The sequence below is a fragment of the Acartia tonsa genome, chromosome 10, assembly GCF_053477335.1.
Source record: "Acartia tonsa isolate MP-2025a chromosome 10, ASM5347733v1, whole genome shotgun sequence".
In the NCBI taxonomy this organism is placed as follows: domain Eukaryota; kingdom Metazoa; phylum Arthropoda; class Copepoda; order Calanoida; family Acartiidae; genus Acartia; species Acartia tonsa.
In genome coordinates this window covers 24371294-24389798 of record NC_137269.1, presented here as the reverse complement: position 1 = coordinate 24389798, position 18505 = coordinate 24371294, and the positions used below count along the sequence as shown (strand labels likewise).

Genomic DNA, 18505 nt, shown 5'->3' with positions numbered 1-18505 from the left:
GAAAGAGACACTTCCAAACTTTGATTTATTTTTTTATTAATAACTTGGCATAACTTTTTTATGAGAGAATAGTCTACAACTTCTAAGTTTATTGTCGGATCTTGATAATTTATATAGAAGAATTGTTTTACTCGTTACAAAAATTCTTTGAAAATGCCTACTACCTACCGAACTGTTTGAAAATAATTGTTATACAAAAAGAACGCCTTTTCAGTTTTTTTTTACATTATTTTGTATAAATAAGACGGAAAATATTTTCTTTTAGGGAAGCCTATTATTTTTTTTCTCTCAAAATTGGCGAAATTTGTTTTATATTATATATTTTTGGACACAAATGATTAAATTTTATTGTAATATATATTTAACCAGCAGTTAATACTCATACATATAAACTAAGGTCTTGAAGTGTCCTTTTATTGTGAAGTGAAGTGAAGTGAACAAGTCCCGGACTGTCCTTTTACTGTCTCCACTGCAAGAGTTGTGTCATCATGATGAATGAAAATTTGTTTCTCGTCAGCATGGTTAGCATTTTCCAAGCTTTATTGCAACATGCCAGGCATCTAAATAATAATTATTTTAGGATATATATGGTTATGACAAGAATGACAACATCCATAAGTAGCGAAGCACAAAAAAATATGTATAAGAATTTTAAGATTAATTGTCAAAAACCTCTTTAACATTTATTTTTAATTTCTTAACATTTATATTTCAGTGCTACTGACTGAGTGTCAGTCAAAGTAAATTACATTATGGATCCTCAAAACAACGAGAAATTTAATTTTGATATTTTTATTCACAAAAACTTTGCAAATTGGACCAAAGGTATGGGAAAATAGCAAAAAGAAGTTGACAAGAAGTTTCAGCCGTCTATCTATTATAGAAGCTGAGAAAATCCCGTTTCCCCCATAACATTTCTTACGGTGAGATGGACAGACCAACATTTTAAAATATAGAGTACTAAAAAGGTGATAAGAGCTGTAGTTGCTTTTTCTTCAAAAATGAAATATTGGGGGGTTGGGGTTCGGTAGTCAAGAAATAGGTAGGAGTTAAACCTCCACTTTTGTTTTTAATCGAGTAGAAACAAGTAATGTGTGTGTGAGGTGTGGGTTTTACAGGAACATACCCTATAGACATATAAACTTCCTAACATTTTTAAAATAAAACTCCAAGGCAAAACAAATCATCTCTCCAAAGTTCTTGTCTTTTGTCCGTCTGTCTGTCAATAAATAATCTTTAAATGTTCTTTTAAGGAAGTTAAAGGGCTTCACGTCAAAATATATTATAACTAAACACTTTTAATGTATTACTTATCCTTCTATGCTAAATAAAATACGTATGGAGCACGCCTTAGACTATAGAAAGGTGCAACACTTTACATAGAGAGAACTTATGAATAAGGTTGTGCAATCAAATGATAGACTGCCCAAATGAATGATTAACAATCCATCAAATTATTTAAAATTTTATTAACCCATTAGTGCCGAGCGCCACTTTTATGGGCCAATCAAGCTGAAAATTTCAGGGAAGCCTTATGATGGTCAAAACGGAATTCCAATTTTTTTGTTTTGCTCTAGTGGTGTGCACAGGAAAGTTGCAAAAAAACCCAGTTTGGCACAACGGGTATTTAAACCCGTTTTGGGTGGTTTTCTGCCGGCATTAAAAGCCGCTTTTTCCTAAATACCCAGTTATTTCGACAAAAAAATGAAAAATGTAATTTTTGAACGCCCAAAGTGAGATGAACACTTTTTAGAAGTTTGATACGATCCGTAATTGAAAACTAGGGTTGGGCCGGATATCCGGTGTGGCCGGATATCCGGCCATTTTCAATATCCGGCCGGATACCGGATATTGAAACTATCCGGCCGGATATCCGGCTATAACTTTTTTTATATTTTACACCAAAAATCTCTGCTTTAAATTTTCTTATTATTGAAGCTAGAAGAACATTTTTTGAATATGTTTATCTTTATGTAAATTTTATATATAAAATCTCAAAAGTTTATTAATAAATTTTTTTTGCTACTTTAATATCTGGTAATTTAGCCGGTTATCCGGCCGGATATCCGGTAATTTGGCCTGATAACCGGATATTTGCCGGGCCGGATATCCGGCATTTGAAATCAGCCGGATATCCGGTATCCGGTATCCGGCCAAAAAAGTATCCGGCCCAACCCTATTGAAAACTACACAACCTCATGTAATCTATAGGGCTACAAGTAATATACGAAGCGATTTATTTCAAATTTAGTGTTTCGGCCGGTTTCGGCCACCGTAACCGGGTAAAAAAGCCCGTTTGTCAAAGTTTTAAAAAATGATATACACAAAAAAAGAACCTATAAAAATTGGATTATACAATATACATATCAGAAAAAGAGCATAAAACTATTGGAGGACACATATAGAGATTACTAGGGTATACTGATTAGGGTGGCTTAAGAATAATAAATCATAAAAAAATATTTAATTGTTGAAAAGTTAAAACCGGGTAATAAAACCAAAACCGAGCCGGGTTTTAAAACTGTTGGGTATTTATGGCCATGCCAAACCGGGTCCTAATAGGGCGTAAAAAAATGATAAAAAAATCATATAAAAAATAATAATTTGAACAAAACGAATTCACAAATAGATGTACTTGTCAATAAACATTAGATTTCACAAAAAAAAATCAGCAACTTAACTATAAAAACAAAAAAGTTTCTTAACGTTTTCTAAAGCACCTTTTTCGCGGTTGATCCATATTATCCATATCTGAGACTTCTCTCCAGGGACAATAGATAAAGAACGGAGTAAAGGGGAGGCTCACAAAAGGATGACGAAATTTGAATACTGGAAACCGTTTTTTTCTCCATTTTTTGGAACTGGGTTTTAATACCCTTTTCGTCACTAATGGGTTAAATTAATTTTATTGTCAATAGTGAAGGAACACGCTAACCGCTGAACCAATATGATTCTTCTTTACAATGAAGCATCTTATAGGTCATGGGAAGGTTTTTAACTATTTTGGAGGAGAGTACCAGGAGAAATCTTCTCTAGAAGAGTAGCAGTTAGTCTAAAATAATATAATAATTAATTGTTATGGGGGAATTTCCATTTCTAAGGATAATAAAATATAAACTATATACTCAGATGTTAAGTTTGATAATAAAAGTCATCCTAATCATAACAAAACAAGGACAATCATGTTCGTACGTAATAGAGCATTAACAAGCCATAATAAAAGTTTCCAAAAAGCATTTTTAAATTTCTTATTAAAATGATTAGTTTTCATTTTTAAATGGGGTTAATTTATTTATTATTATGTAACGCATCAATTAAAAATACTTTTTTCATACGGACATATCCTTTGTTTAGAGTAGCTATGCTACAAAGATTTATTTTTGTATCATCATTGTTCATACAAAATATACTTCCACAATCAAGACTAGAACTAAGGGATAGGATAATGGATTAAAAATCAAACTTTCTCCCTATTATTAAGTATAAATTTCTTCTTGATAAATGATCGGATTTATAAAACATGGCTTATAATGAGATAAAACTTTTTTTATAGATAATATGGACAATTTATTCCAAATATTGAAAATTTTAATTTTACCCCATTGCATCTCCTTCTACTGAATTAACAAACTGATCAATAAATGAGTTCCATATGTGGCGACAATTTTCCCTCTGTCCCTCTATCCATGTATATTCTATATCAATTAAAACCATACACTACACCTTCCTTTATTATTAGGTGGGAGTTCTGTTTTTTTCCGTTTCGAAGATATATGTTCACAAAAAGACATCCTTTTATATATAGTAGTAAGCGTTTTTTGTCTGTCCTGAAGGATCTCGCTAACTGCTGAACTGATATTGTTCTCCTTTACAGTGAAGCTTCTTATAGGTCCTAGGAAGGTTTTAAACTATTTTAGGGGAGGGTGTTTTCATCTCCCTCCCACCAAAAAAATATTTTGAAACTCAAATTTAAAATGGGATGATGTCGACTTTTCCCATCAAACCTTAAGTGCCACTAGAGGCTTCTAGAGGACTAGCCGCTAGTATGTATATATAGCATAATAGCTTATATTTTTATAATTTATAAATACTAGGGTTTATTGTTCCTGCTGCTACCCCGACAGACAACCGGCATTTTCTTTGGTAACGATAACAATAATGAAGACAGCACACAGAACCAACCTATTTGTTATATCACTTACACACAACATTATCAGGTAGGACATAGAACCAACCTATTTGTTATATCACTTATACACAACATTATCAGGTAGGACATGGAACCAACCTATTTGTATATCACTTATATACCATATTATCAGGTAGGACATAGAACCAACCTATTTGTTATATCACTTATACACAATTATGAGGTAGGACATGGAACCAACCTATTTGTTATATCACTTATTCACAATTATCAGGTAGGACATAGAACCAACCTATTTGTTATATCACTTATACACAATTATCAGGTAGAACATAGAACCAACCTATTTGTTATATCACTTATACACAATTATCAGGTAGGACATAGAACCAACCTATTTGTTATATCACTTATACACAACAATATCAGGTTGGACAAAGTACCAACCTATGTGTTATATCACCTACACTCAACATTATCAGGAAGGACATAGAACCAACCTATTTGTTATATCACTTATACACAATATTATCAAGTAGGACATAGAACCAACCTATTTATTATATCACTTATTCACAACATTATCAGGTAGGACATAGAACCAACCTATTTGTATATCACCTATATACCATATTATCATGTATCAGGTAGGACACAGAACCAACCAAGTCGAGAAAACTACAGTAAAATGAACATTTATATATGTCTTTATTTAAGAAAAACTACGCTTCTTAAAAATGCATTAATTTACCCTTAAATTATCATTATCATTTGTTTTGCACTTTTTGTGTACACTTTGTATCTTTTCAACTTACAAAGTAACACAAAAGTGGATGGTTTTATAGTTTGATAAATTGTTTTTAACACGGAAAACGTGTTCTAAAAATCTTTATTTCCTACTTTCATAGTTTGAATGAAAAATTTTAAGCTTTCACTGTTAATTGACATGAGGGCTATATCACTGAAAAGTGACTTTTCTATAGCTTCAAGGGGAATAGCTTAAGGGGTAATGGGGGGTAACCCCAAGCCATTCTTCTCCACGACTTTCTTATTTTTGTATTTCTGTATTTAAACTTTGTATGGAAATGTCCTTGTTTAAAAAGATACTCACTTCAAATGTTTTTCACATCCTCTTCTTTTAAGTAGCAAAGCTACTCTATAATTCACATTGTCTGTTGGCCTGTCCGACAATCTGTGATTTCCTCGTCTGTTAAGATAGACTACTGAATTTAATAAAAATATATTGAGCTTTCAGTGTATAATTTACTTTGTCCGTCCGCCAGTCCGTAACGCTATGGAACAGGGAAATGACTTCACATATGATTGGTTTAAATACTAAAGTAAATGGAAGGGAGAGTACAATTGGGTATTAAGCAATGTACTACACCCTATTTTACTACCATAATCGTAAAGTCAGAATATGAAACATAAAAATTGGGAGGGGGAAATTTTCTCCAATAGTCCTATCTCTGTATTCCATGAATTAATCATTGATATTATTGTTTAGACCAAATATATTACTGTGCAACGGCCTGTATGTTCTACTGTTTATAAAAGGTAACTGCTTTTTACATATACTAGCGGCTGCGCCCCTAGCATCTAAGAACTCTATATTCGAAGTAATATTGAAGGGCAGAAAATTAATTATGAATTTAATTTAATTTAATTATAAAATCAAATTAATCTAAAACCAACTAAGGACCTATAAGAAGCATCACTGTAAATGAATCGGTTCAGCAGTTAGCGAGATCCTTCGCTATAGACATAATAAAGCTTACTATACTATAAATTATAGGATTATGGATTCTTTATTGTTGTTTTCGTCGAATTTTTGTTTCCAATGCTTCCTTTTTAAATCTTAGAGATAATTGTTCAATACTTAACAAAATGAAATTCGTATAGATACTATATAATTATAGGTTTTAAAAGTTTAAAATGTGATAATGAGACAACCTTAATTTTATTTACCCTTATAATACAGACAAGATCCACAATGCATAGAATTTAGGAAATATTGATTAATCCTTCATTGCTATATCCCTGTTTACAGAATATATAAAAAAGATGACATATTTTTATAGCGAGGAAAAAATTAATATTCTATTCCTTACCCAATTTTTCCAATACTTACCAGATTCCGAAGGTAAAAATATACACTAAAGAATTGTTGGGAGATTAATCTATTGTTTCGGTTTGCCTTAGGAACCGATTGATATCCGCTGGATTAGAACTGGTTCGCACCCTTGGGTCTAAATTTTTTTTTATATTTTTACCTTTTAATATCCACAGAATGCTGTCTATAATACGATGAGATAAATAACTATTCACTGCTTTAGGGTGTGCCAAAGAGATTACAAGACCATAGAAAGCACAGAATATGATAGAAACTGTAAACAAGAGTATGAAACTAAATGTGATACCATCTACAGGTCGGTGGACTTTCAATTAGGGACCAATTGAAAATTGGAAAACACATCTAAGCATATTTTTAGCAGAGCATAGCTTCTCCTAAATTAGTGTATGCCTTCCAAACTGACGGTCAATTAATGTTTATATTATGTTCTTTATTTTTTTTATTACTATTGGCTTCGCCCATAGAGTTTTTTCTCCACCCACTTTATTTAGCAGGGGATTGTTTTGAAAAATAAATGTATGGAGTATGGCAATTTAATATAACGGTTCCGAAACCGATGCATTTTCAGTGGATTAAAAATTTTTTTGATCAGACTAAAAACACCAGTATTTTTACTAGTGGTAAAAGTGGCAGCACCCAGATATAAGTGTGAATCAGTAAAAATATAAAAGCGGCTTAGAAGCTGCTTTAAATTAGTCGGACTGCCATGGATGTCATATATCTAAATGCATAATAATAATAACTGGAATATTTTTTACCAGCTGAGTAAATCCCATTTCCTACATAGCGTTTCGGATTGACGGACGGATGGACAGCCAAAGTGAATTATAGAGTAGCTTCGCTACTAAAAGCTTGTGTAGTCAGGAATAATAGAACATATTTTAATTATCATTTATAACAAGGACAAAATACGAGCAAGAGTGTAAAACAGTGAACGAATGTGGACCAAGCTCAGCCTATGATTCCTACGGAGCCGCCATTGACAACTGTCATGAAAAAGTCAAGTGCAGTCAGGTTCGTTTCCATTTTAGAGATTTCGGGTTAGATTAGAATTAAAGTTTTAGAGACAATGGACTGGAAATTACACTTTATTTTTCAATGAATTGAAATACGTCGTAGTTTTTTATTCCTATGTCTGAACACTGCAGGGCGACAAACCCCAAACTGTCCAGTTTTGAGCAAGACGATTCCAGTTACGTCATATACGTTTCGGGAAAGAAAAAGGTAAGAGGGGAAGAAAATCTCTTCAAAAGAGATGGGAGAAAAGGGAAGAGATTTTCTTCCCCCCTTCCCTTTTTATATGACGTCACAGGAATCGTCTTGCTCAAAACTGGACAGTTTGAAGTTTGTCCTGCAGGGCTACTCTGTTTCCAATAAAGCATAACCTAACCTGACCTATGGTAAAAATACAGCTTGAAAAACTAAACAATCGTCTTTATTTTCAATTTCTTTTTTAAAAACATTAGTTGGGGGGGTGGGGGGCACTTTGAAGGAAAGCGCAAGTTTACATAGAATACTTTTGCTATAGGTATCCAAGCAGGTACCAGAACAATCCTGTAGACAAACACCAAAAGAAGTTTGCGAGACTGTTCCAAGGAAAAATTTTCAACAGGTATAACTTTTATTGTACTCTAGGGGCACTTGGGGTGGAAAGTGTAAAAAGTCATCCCTCCCCCACCATTTTCATTTGAGTTTTAATCAGAAAAAGTAAAAAAAAATTGAAGGGGGGTTATTTCTTATTTGGAGGGTTGAGATACCCTCACCCAAAATAGTTATAAAAAAATAGATCATGGATGAAACTACTTTTTAGAAGAGTATTTAATAGAACAGCTTTGTAGATTAGAGTTAGATATTGGTTAGAGTAAACATAGAATTTTCCTCCTTATGTTTAAAGTAACAAAATCTCTTTGTGTCTGTCTGTCTTTACCGAAGAATCTCGTTTACTGTTGAACCGATATGGTTCTCCTTTACACTGTAGCTTCTCATAGGCCTTGGAAAGGTTTCTAATTATTTCGGGGGATTATTTCACCCTCCCGAGATAAATGGCCCCTAGGAAAAAGTTTATAACCAAAATTAATTTTTTAGATCCCATTTCAAAATTGTGAGAATCGACCAGAAAAACAATGCCATCCTGTTCCACAACGAATACCAAGACAGGTACAGATATGAACAGATAGATATGCAGACAGTAAGACAGTCAGAATGACAGACAAACATACAGAATGCCAGATAAATATATAGACAGATAGTAAGACAGGAAGGTAGTCAGAAAAATAGGCAGACCAAAAGATAGACAGACAGAAAGATAGATAGATAGACATAGAAAAAGATGTTAAGATAGAAAGATCAAAATAATAAGAAAGACAGACATAAAGACAAACAAACAAAAAGCGAAAGATATACAGAAAGACAGAATCGAAGATAGACAAAAATACAAGTAAAAAGGCCAAATCTAGAGAAAAACGTAAATAGGAACAGATAGAGAAATAAACAACACAGCATACAAATGAACAGGCAGACAGAAATCCGCGTAAAAAGACAGACATACAGGCTTTAAAACAATAAAAGACAGAAAAACATCCAGACAAGGTGGCATATCGACAGAATAAAAATTTTATAAATATCTTTTTTTCAGTTTCCCTACAGTATACCCCACAAACGTTGTTACCAAAACCAAAATACTAGCACCACTACTGAAAGTGGCGGAATCCTGGGTATTTTTGGATAAATGAGTATCTTATCATATTTAATTCAACGGTTGAAATAACTTAAAGTTATATTTTTGATGGATTGAAACCACATTGGATCTCAAAATTCCATAAATTTTGTAATCATTTTCTTGCCATCTAAAAACATTGGATTTAAACTTGGTTATATTTCATTTTTAATGCAATATTTACAAATATTTTCTAATGTGTTTAATTTCTAAACAATTATATTAACAGTATGCCACCTGTAACCTCTTTTTTACCTTATTTTATATTATTTTCAAAGTATTGTTGGATGAAACCTGTAAATTCTAGTCGACTTACATATGTATGCATATATTATATTTTACCTTGCTATTTATGGATATGGTTATCCTTATTTTATTATTTTTAACACTTTATTACATATGTTTGATTTTAAAATTTTTGACTTAAGTTTAATTTGTTAGGTTAAGAAAGGGAAGTTTATGAGGAATTTTAAGAACTCTTAAATTTTAACGGTGCTTTCCCACAAGTAGCTGGTTGAACCCCACTCCCCCCATCCTTGAGCTTACTTTTTAGATTAATTGAAAATAAGGTTAGAGGCTAGTTTTTTCATGCCTAACTGCGGTACCCTAACCTTCCGGGGCTACCAAGTACCCAATATTACCTAACCTAACCTGACCTAAAATAATAAACATACAAACAAAAATCTCCCCACTGCTTATTTTCTATTTATTTTAAAATAAGGTTGGAGAGGGGGGAATCATCAGTGCTCAAAAGGGTAATTTGTGTGATTGCGTCCTTTAAATTACCTACAAAATTGAATGAACTAAAAAGCATGATTTAGATCTATACTGTAGTTACAATGACAATTTAAATTTAGCGTTAAATGTCTTAATTATGACGCAGTTTGTTTCAATGTATTGTTTAAAGCGAAGCTCTTCTAATATTTAGTACTAAAGTCAGAATTATTCTTTTTTTTGGTTTCAGGATAAACGTTGGAGTCCAAAACGTCGGAGTGGACAGGAGTTGACATTTTATATGTAAAACGCAGAAGTATCTCAAATATTAAGAGGTTAAGGTATCAACAACACTTGATTAGGTAGTTCTATACAGGTTAGGTTAGGATAAGATATTCATATACAAATAAGCCCCCGCTTATATGTAAGATTTTTTGTCATATAATTAAAAAAGCTAAACATTCCGGCGTTTTACTTAAGCAACTTCAACACCGACGTTTGTTCTGCTCCGATGTTAGTCCACGCTGACGTTTGGGACTTCTGCCTTTGTCCTAGGACCTTTTTTATGTAATTTTGAAATCTTTTAATACTGATAGAGGATTTGTATATTTATATTACACACTTCCATGAATGTTTTCATTCTTGTAAATAAAAGGGCATTATCGAACATATATTTTACTGCCATAAAACATATTTTTATAAAAACATTATTATTTATTTTATTTATTTATTTATGGAATAGTTATTTATCGTATCGTAAAATAAACAGCTTTCCGCGGATATTAAAATGCAAAATTATAACATTGAAACCAATTTATGTTAGCTCAATGGGACTGAAAGTCCGTGCTAACAAAACTGTTATTAATTTGATGATTTTGATTTCAATTTTCATGGAAAATTGTCTGTAATACGACGCTGTAAATGATTTTTCAGTATGACTGAGAACTGGTTCTAATCAAGCGAATATTGATCGGTTTCTTAGCCATACTGTAAAGAGTTTTCTAGTCATTTTTAAAATTATTTAATCTATTTGTAATTATATATAAAGTATTAGGATGTTTAACTGTCTATTTGTGTAGAGAAGGATCTCTCTTTCCATTCAACAGGTATAGTTCTTCTGTATAGTGAAGCATGTCATAGGTCCAGGGAAGGTTTAAAACTATTTTAGGGAGCGTACTTCTACCCGACTAAGAGAATGCGCAATTCCAAAACAAATGCCCCACCAATTTTTTTGTTTTGTTTTTCTTATCAAAAATAAAAGTAAAAGGTCGATATTCGACTACCTACCCCCCCCCCCATTCCTTCAAGTGCCTCTAGGGGCTAAGCCTGTAGTTAATGTATAATGTTTTTATGCCATATCTATATTAGTATTTGTATTTAGTTTATTTATTTTATTTTATAATAAAACTTTCTCTAAATATTTCTCTTTATTCTAAAAAGAATTAATATGTACATAGTAACACAGCAAAAATAAATTAGTTGAAATATTTGACTGATTTGGCTTTTAAGGGATAATTCCTACTGTTCATACCGACAATTTTCATTTTGATACATTACCTAGTTAATTTTCTCACTAGGGCTGTATTGTTCTTTGATTTAAGAGATCGTCTGAAGAAACCAGAACATCAACCGTTTGTCTGGAAGTCCTAACTGTGCATGGTAATAAGTTGCGCCTGTTTTAGGGTCAATATATACCCCTTACTCTCATTATTAATGTCACGTGGTAGACATAGCAGCAGTAGGTACCATTTTTAAAGTCTTTAACATGACACTTCATGTCACAATTAGAGTAGCTACCCTCCGAAATAAATATGATTGTTCAATAAAACATTAAATACACAAATCTAAAATATTTGGCTAAATAATGTCAAAGAAAAGTTTTGGATTTCAACTTTAGACAATGCAAATGCCATTTATATCAGGGATATAAAGAGATAAGACAATGGCCGATAAATTGATGTACATCCTTAATAATGTTACACAAAATTACCCCTTCTGTAGATCAAAAATGGTAGTAAAAAAGTTTGAACACTCAAATTAATGAGCCAACCAATCAAAATTCAATAAAAGTCCCCAAAGTTGTTAAGCCAGCTAATAAGAAAACGTTATGTAAAACTCTGGGGACTATTGTAATAAACAGCCCAATGTCCCCTCCCTCTCTTATTTGTACAACTTCATAATCTTTTGTCTTGCTTATAAAATAACAAGAATAGTTTTGTCCATGAGTAGCTAAAACAAGCTAACAACTTTTTATTAAAGAATACAGATTTAACATGTAAGTTTGTAAGAAGACGAAGAAAGTCTCTCGAAAAATCAGTATGTGACGTCATAAAAATGAGGGATTATCCATCTCTTTTTTAGGGGTTTTCATTCCCACTCCACCTCTCCTAAGTTCTCATTTTTTATGACGTCAGAATTTTTTTTGAGGGACTTTCTTCGTCTTTGTTTGTAACCACATAAGGGCGAGTTACTCTTTGACATCAAGCGATAGACCAAGGACCATAGTGTAGCGTTCATTTCAACTGAATGTGTTGCTCTATCACCCAATGGTATTATTAGGTTAGGTCACCCAACTGACAATTAATTCCTTGATTGCACGATCTCTGTCTGAAAGTCCTAAAAAGGCATTGTAATGAGTTTCACCTGTTTAGTGCGAAGGCATCCTTCCTAATCTATTAGTAACATAGCAGCATTAGGCATAATTTTTTACGTCTCTAGTATGCCACGTTATGGTTCTGACTCTAACCCAAAACCTTCCCTTTTGAAGCATTTTGAACATATAAATTAGCTTTTTCTAATTTGTGTTATGTTATGTGAACACGATAGAACTTTTGTAAAAGTTTTATACAACAGTCTAAATTGTATTTATAATAACAAATTATTTTAAAAATGATATTGTAATAGTAAAGCTACTCTATCATTCTGTATATTTATCTATCTGACTTTTAGAACAAGTTTGACAACATCCATAAAAGTGAAGCTCTCAAATCAGACTGTTGGACAAACGAACAATAACACATGTCGAGTATCAGAACTTAATAGGCAGAAATTTAGCTTTAGGTCTAAACAAAATTTTACATAAATTTGTTTCAAAAATTTTTAATTACAGAAAAATGTTTAAGGACATTCTTAAATTTTTAGGAATTGATTATAGAGATGCTTTGCTTACTTTATTGTACCTTAATTTCATAGGAGTTAAAAAAGTTAAAAATCATCTTGCAATTTTCCTCTCCCCTCCGACCCATTTACCTTACTGATAGAAAATCCTTTTTTTCCCAACTTAACTACAAAAAAAGACATCAATGATATTTTTGAAAAGACTCAATTTATTTGAAGCATAATTATGCCTTTTAACAAAAATGCTCAATTTAAGTTGTGGCAATAGTTCAACATATACAAAAAAAATTAAAGTGTATTAGCTAAATAATAAATGTATAAATATAGATGTATAAATTAGACAACTATCTAGTTCCAGTGGCAGGGACCTTTTTGTATGATACCAAATTGCTCTATGCTCTTTTGTAGCGACTTTGCTTTGTTAATATTTCCGATATTCAAAGACTAATTGAAAGTCGGTACTGGGTCCACACCCCGTGGACATGCAGCTATTTCTAAACCTGTCCCCTCTATTCTTTTACTTTAATAGCTTAAAATCATAAGCAGTAATTTATTTTTTGGATTATATCAAAGATTTTGTGGGTTAGCAATTTATTTTAAAAAGCCATTTTTGGTTATCTATGCTTTTTAAGGCCACCTTAGAATAATTTTTGAAGCGTACTAATCTGGTTAATTGTGCGTAAGTAATATTTACCCGCTGGATATATTCATCACGGCAGCGTTTATTTCATTCAACAACAAAAAAGGAAAGAAGTAAGTCAGTGTCATATGTCATACTAGCGGCTACGCCCCTAGAAGCCCCTAGAGGCACCTAAGGTGAGGGAAGGGGAGTTTCAAATAGGAAAGGTTAATTTTTATTAGGTGGGTGGTGATACCCTCCCTCAAAATAAATAAAAACCTTCCCTAGACCTATAAGAAGCTCCAATGTAAGTTAAAATCATTTCAGTTTATCTGTTAGCAAGATCCTTCGCTACTGACAAATAGCTTTCTACTTTATAAAATAGCAATATGTAAAATTGCTATCAGAACTTTTTAAGAGTATATTTCAATGTACGGTGTAAGAATCCCCCCCCCCCCCCCCCCCACCTACTATCCTCTGTTCTTTTCGATCTTAATTTATGTTTGTGAAAGATAGAGGGCTAAGATAGTTGAAATTTTTTCAATGTATCCATTCTGGCGGGCACTGGATGCCAGCAAACAACTTTCCAATTTTTCTTTTTGGTGGGAAGTTATATGTCTTGGCACGTAAAATGTTTGAATAGCTACACTATTGAAGATATTGGAATGTTAGTTTGTATGGACATGTCAATTGAACAAGGTTAATTCTGAATAGAGCAGATGGGCTTCAGAAAAAAGGGTTAAATTGCTACTTGCTGCTTTTCTACTCAAGCATAGGCGTGCGGAATGGGGGGTTGAGGGGGTGTCAACACCCCCTTAAAATTTAAAACCTTGCCACTGAACTCAACCCAGCCGATTTTCATGAGAAATGAATACAAACATGATTTCATTTAATATTAATATTATTTATTTAAGTTATTCTGTACCCATATGAGCGACAACATTTTCAATTTTTTCCCTTATTAAATAGTTCGACTGATTTTTTATGAAACGGCCTACTTTAATGCATCAAGACTCATAATGATTCCATGATCAGAGTAAAACACAAGAGGGAGAAAGGGTTAAATAACTGTATCTCCCCATCTCTTCCGCCTTGTACAACCTTTCTATTAGGTCATTGAAAATTAACCAATGGTGTCGCTTATATTAACACAGCTAAGTAGCAGAAAATAATTTAGAAGCAGACGAAAGAGGTCTTTGAAAAAGGAAGGGAGGTAGTTGTCCCTATACTATAGATGTATACTATGGATTAGATTTTGAAAAAATGCAATTATTTTGTATTTATTGTCAAACGAAAATAAAGAACAAAAAAATACAAAAATAACACTAAAAATGTTCAACTGACTATCTCTGTTAGCCGCTAAATTAAACACGTTTTATCAAAAAATATTTACCGGGGAGAGAAGGACATTTAGATTTATTGAGTAGCAATGTTAAAAAAAAACATTTGTTGAAATCTTTTTTTTGTAAATTTTTGATAGATCATCACTGTGGGCTACAATTGAATCAAGACAAAAGTAAGTGCCGAGCCCTGGGACCTATGTAGGGTGAAAATAGACATAAATCCTTGATGATTCCAGGTGGAGACAAAATATTTTAGCGGGGTCTTTTGGTTTTTTTTCAATTTAAAGTTCTGAAAAAAAATTGAAAAAAATATGAAAATCTTTAATAAAAAACAAACAAAAAATAATTTTCAATATTTTTTTTTACTAAAAGATACAAACAACTTATATAAATACTATAAGCTTTAAAAAAATCACAATTTTCAAATTTAGACTTTCAATATAAAGATTTGTAGAAAAAACCTAACAACAAATTCTAACATATTTCTGATCAACATAGCAATAAAACGCCTTTTGCAAAATCTTTATCATCAAAAATAAATAGAACTTACTAAAGACTTTTTTTCATTTAAACTTATACTTTTCACATTAATTAACTTTAAAGATTGATTTTTTCTAAAAGAAAGGTTGCGTGATTTTTTTATTCATAATTAATTGCCTAATTTTGAGATTCAGATAAAAAACCTTACTGCTTTATATCATTGAATACTCTACTAGCAGCGGCTACGCCTCTAGAGGCATATAGGGACCCTTAGGTTGGGGGGGAAGACGAACCCCCCCTGACAATTTAAGTTTTTTTTAATGAAAAAGTTAAAAACATTTATTTTGGAGAGTTGATTCTCTTGGGATAGTGATGGTACCCTTCCCCAAAATAGTAATAAGCCTTACCAGGACATATAAGAAGCTACCATGTAAAGGAGAACCATATTGGTTCAGTGGTTAGTGAGATCCCTTGGTGCACAAAGACTCACATAGAACGTGTTACTTTATTATAAAGATACATACATATATACAAAGAAACTCTACAATCAGAGTATGTCTGTTTGTTCATCTGTCTGTATAAAAACATTACAGAATATATTTATTTGGTACTAGCGGCTACGCCCCTAGAGGCCTTTAGGGGCACTTGAGAGGTGAAGAAGTGGTTGAATTCTACAACTAGATTTTTATTTAAAAGTTATTTTTTTGTGTGTGAAATGGGGTCCTTTTTTAGGGGTTGATTTCTCCTAGGATGGTGGAGGTACCCTCCCAAAAAAAGTTATAAACCTTCCAATAACCAATGAGAAGCTACATAGAAAAAAAGAGAACCATTGATCATTCTTAATTACTATTCAGGGATCTAAAGGGATAAGACAATGACCGCTAAATTGATTTACATTCCCAAATATGATACATGGATAACCCTTCTGTATGTTTCAGTTAATGGTTGAAATGTTGGGCACTAATTTTAATAATCCAACCAAACAAAAATCGCAACAGGTCCCCTAAGTAGTTAAGCCAACGAATAACAAATTCCTATATTAAACTATGGGGACTAGTCTAATAAACAGCCTATTGTCCCCTCTCGCTCTGATTAATTGTTAAATCCAATTACCTAATTCTGGATATTCTTTGAGGTTGATAATTACAATTATATTTTATTAAATGGAAAAAGAACAATTTAATCATAATTCAAGATGAAAATTATTTTATCACTAGCGGTTTTGCCCCTAGAGGCATCTAGGGGCCCTTGATAAGTGGGGGGAAGTTGACCCCTTCCCTACTTTCAGTTTTAGTATGTAAAAGAAAAAGTTTTTTTAAAATGTTGGGTAGGAACTAATTTTTTCTAAACTCAAAACTTCTCAGGACCATGAAAAACTTGAACCAAGAAGAACTATATCAGTTAAGCGGTTACAAAGAATCTTCGGTACCGACAGACACTCTTACACACACACACACAAACAGACAGACACAGAAACTGTTACTTTTATATAAGGATTAATAGACACTAAACTACTCCTTAGTATGTTGATCCTATTATCAGTCTAAAAGATAGGTCAATAAAGAAGAACCAAATTGGTCCAGCGGTTAGCAAGAACTTTAAAACAGAAAAAACACACGGACATCCTATCTTTTTTATACAGGGATATAACTTTTAAACGATAGAAAATTTTTTTTTTCCAGATGATATATTCTCCCTGCTTTAAAGCACTATTTATGATACAAAATAGATTGATGTCTGTTTGTCCATCTTTCTGATGCTTAAGAACTGATATGGTTCTTTTTTTACTTTACTATGTAGCTTCTCATTGGTCCTTGGAAGGTTTATAACTTTTTTTGAGAAAGAGAAGAGAAATCGCCCCTTAAAAAAGGACCACAACACACAAAAAAACCTTTTCTTTTTAAGCCTAAAATAAAAATATAGTTGTTGAATTCAACCACTTCTTCCCCTCTCAAGTGCCCCTAAAGGCCTCTAGGGGCGTAGCCGCTAGTACCAAATAAATATATTCTGTAATGTTTTTATACAGACGGATGAACAAACAGACATACTCTGATTGTAGAGTTTCTTTGTATATATGTATGTATCTTTATAATAAAGTAACACGTTCTATGTGAGTCTTTGTGCACCAAGGGATCTCACTAACCACTGAACCAATATGGTTCTCCTTTACATGGTAGCTTCTCATATGTCCTGGTAAGGCTTATTACTATTTTGGGGAAGGGTACCATCACTATCCCAAGAGAATCAACTCTCCAAAATAAATGTTTTTAACTTTTTCATTAAAAAAACTGTAATTTTAAGGGGGGGTTCGTCTTCCCCCCCAACCTAAGGGTCCCTATATGCCTCTAGAGGCGTAGCCGCTGCTAGTAGAGTATCCAGTGATATAAAGTAGTAAAGTTTTTTATCTGAATCTCAAACTATATATCATCAAAAACAAAAAAAAATGGGGGGGATTCTTTTTGTTTTTGGGGGGGTTGGGGGTGTCCAACCCCCCAAGAAAATAGCTTAAAACCACCACAGGACCAATAGGTATATACCCTGAAGAGTAGAATCCAATCGGTTCAGTGGTTACCGAGATCTTAAGGGACGGACGGACAGACAGACGGACAGACGGACAAACAGACATCGTTCTACTTTGTATTATAGATTATCTTTTTAAAGGATTCAAAATGCAAAGACATATATTTTTTATACTCTTATTTTATACATCTTATATTTGGAACTGATGATATATCTAGTAGTGAAACTATATAGCTTAAGATTTCGAAAGCTACGAAACCGATTGAATTATTAATTTAAAGGAAGCTTCAAATTGGTCCCAAAATGGTTTTACGCTATTTTCTTCCTTCCCTACCCATTCGTCTACAAAGTTTATAAATAATATTAGGGGCGCAGACGCTAATTATTTTAAAAGTATTACATAATTTAACCCACTTATCATTGACAGAATTGTATTAACAAAAAAAACTTTGAAAGTACCTTAGCTAGCTAAAAACTTTTCAATTTATTAGTAATGTGTAGGCAATAAAGCAAATAAGATTTTATTGAATAATTTCTGTGAAGCATAAGTGGGTTAAATGAAGGAAATCATTGTAGGGAAGCTTTACCCGGCCTTGTTTTTTTGTGGTTTCAAGCTAATGAACAATTCTTAATAAGAAAGAACATAGATTTTTTAAAAGTTGTTTTAGATTTTAGATATTCTATAAAAGGCAAGAAAATGATTCTCATCTAA

The 18505-nt window shown here is 32.5% G+C and overlaps 1 protein-coding gene across 1 annotated transcript; it reads left to right on the top strand.

The window, feature by feature from the left end:
- Window positions 1-38: 38 nt before the first annotated feature.
- Window positions 39-10905, top strand: LOC145330656 (uncharacterized). The gene is made up of 8 exons (XM_080175321.1): window positions 39-521; window positions 4095-4217; window positions 5658-5707; window positions 6487-6579; window positions 7187-7298; window positions 7813-7896; window positions 8370-8441; window positions 8920-10905. The coding sequence occupies exons 1-8, from the start codon at window positions 489-491 to the stop codon at window positions 9010-9012; spliced, it is 660 nt and encodes a 219-aa protein (XP_080031447.1). The 5' UTR covers window positions 39-488; the 3' UTR covers window positions 9013-10905.
- Window positions 10906-18505: the final 7600 nt, after the last annotated feature.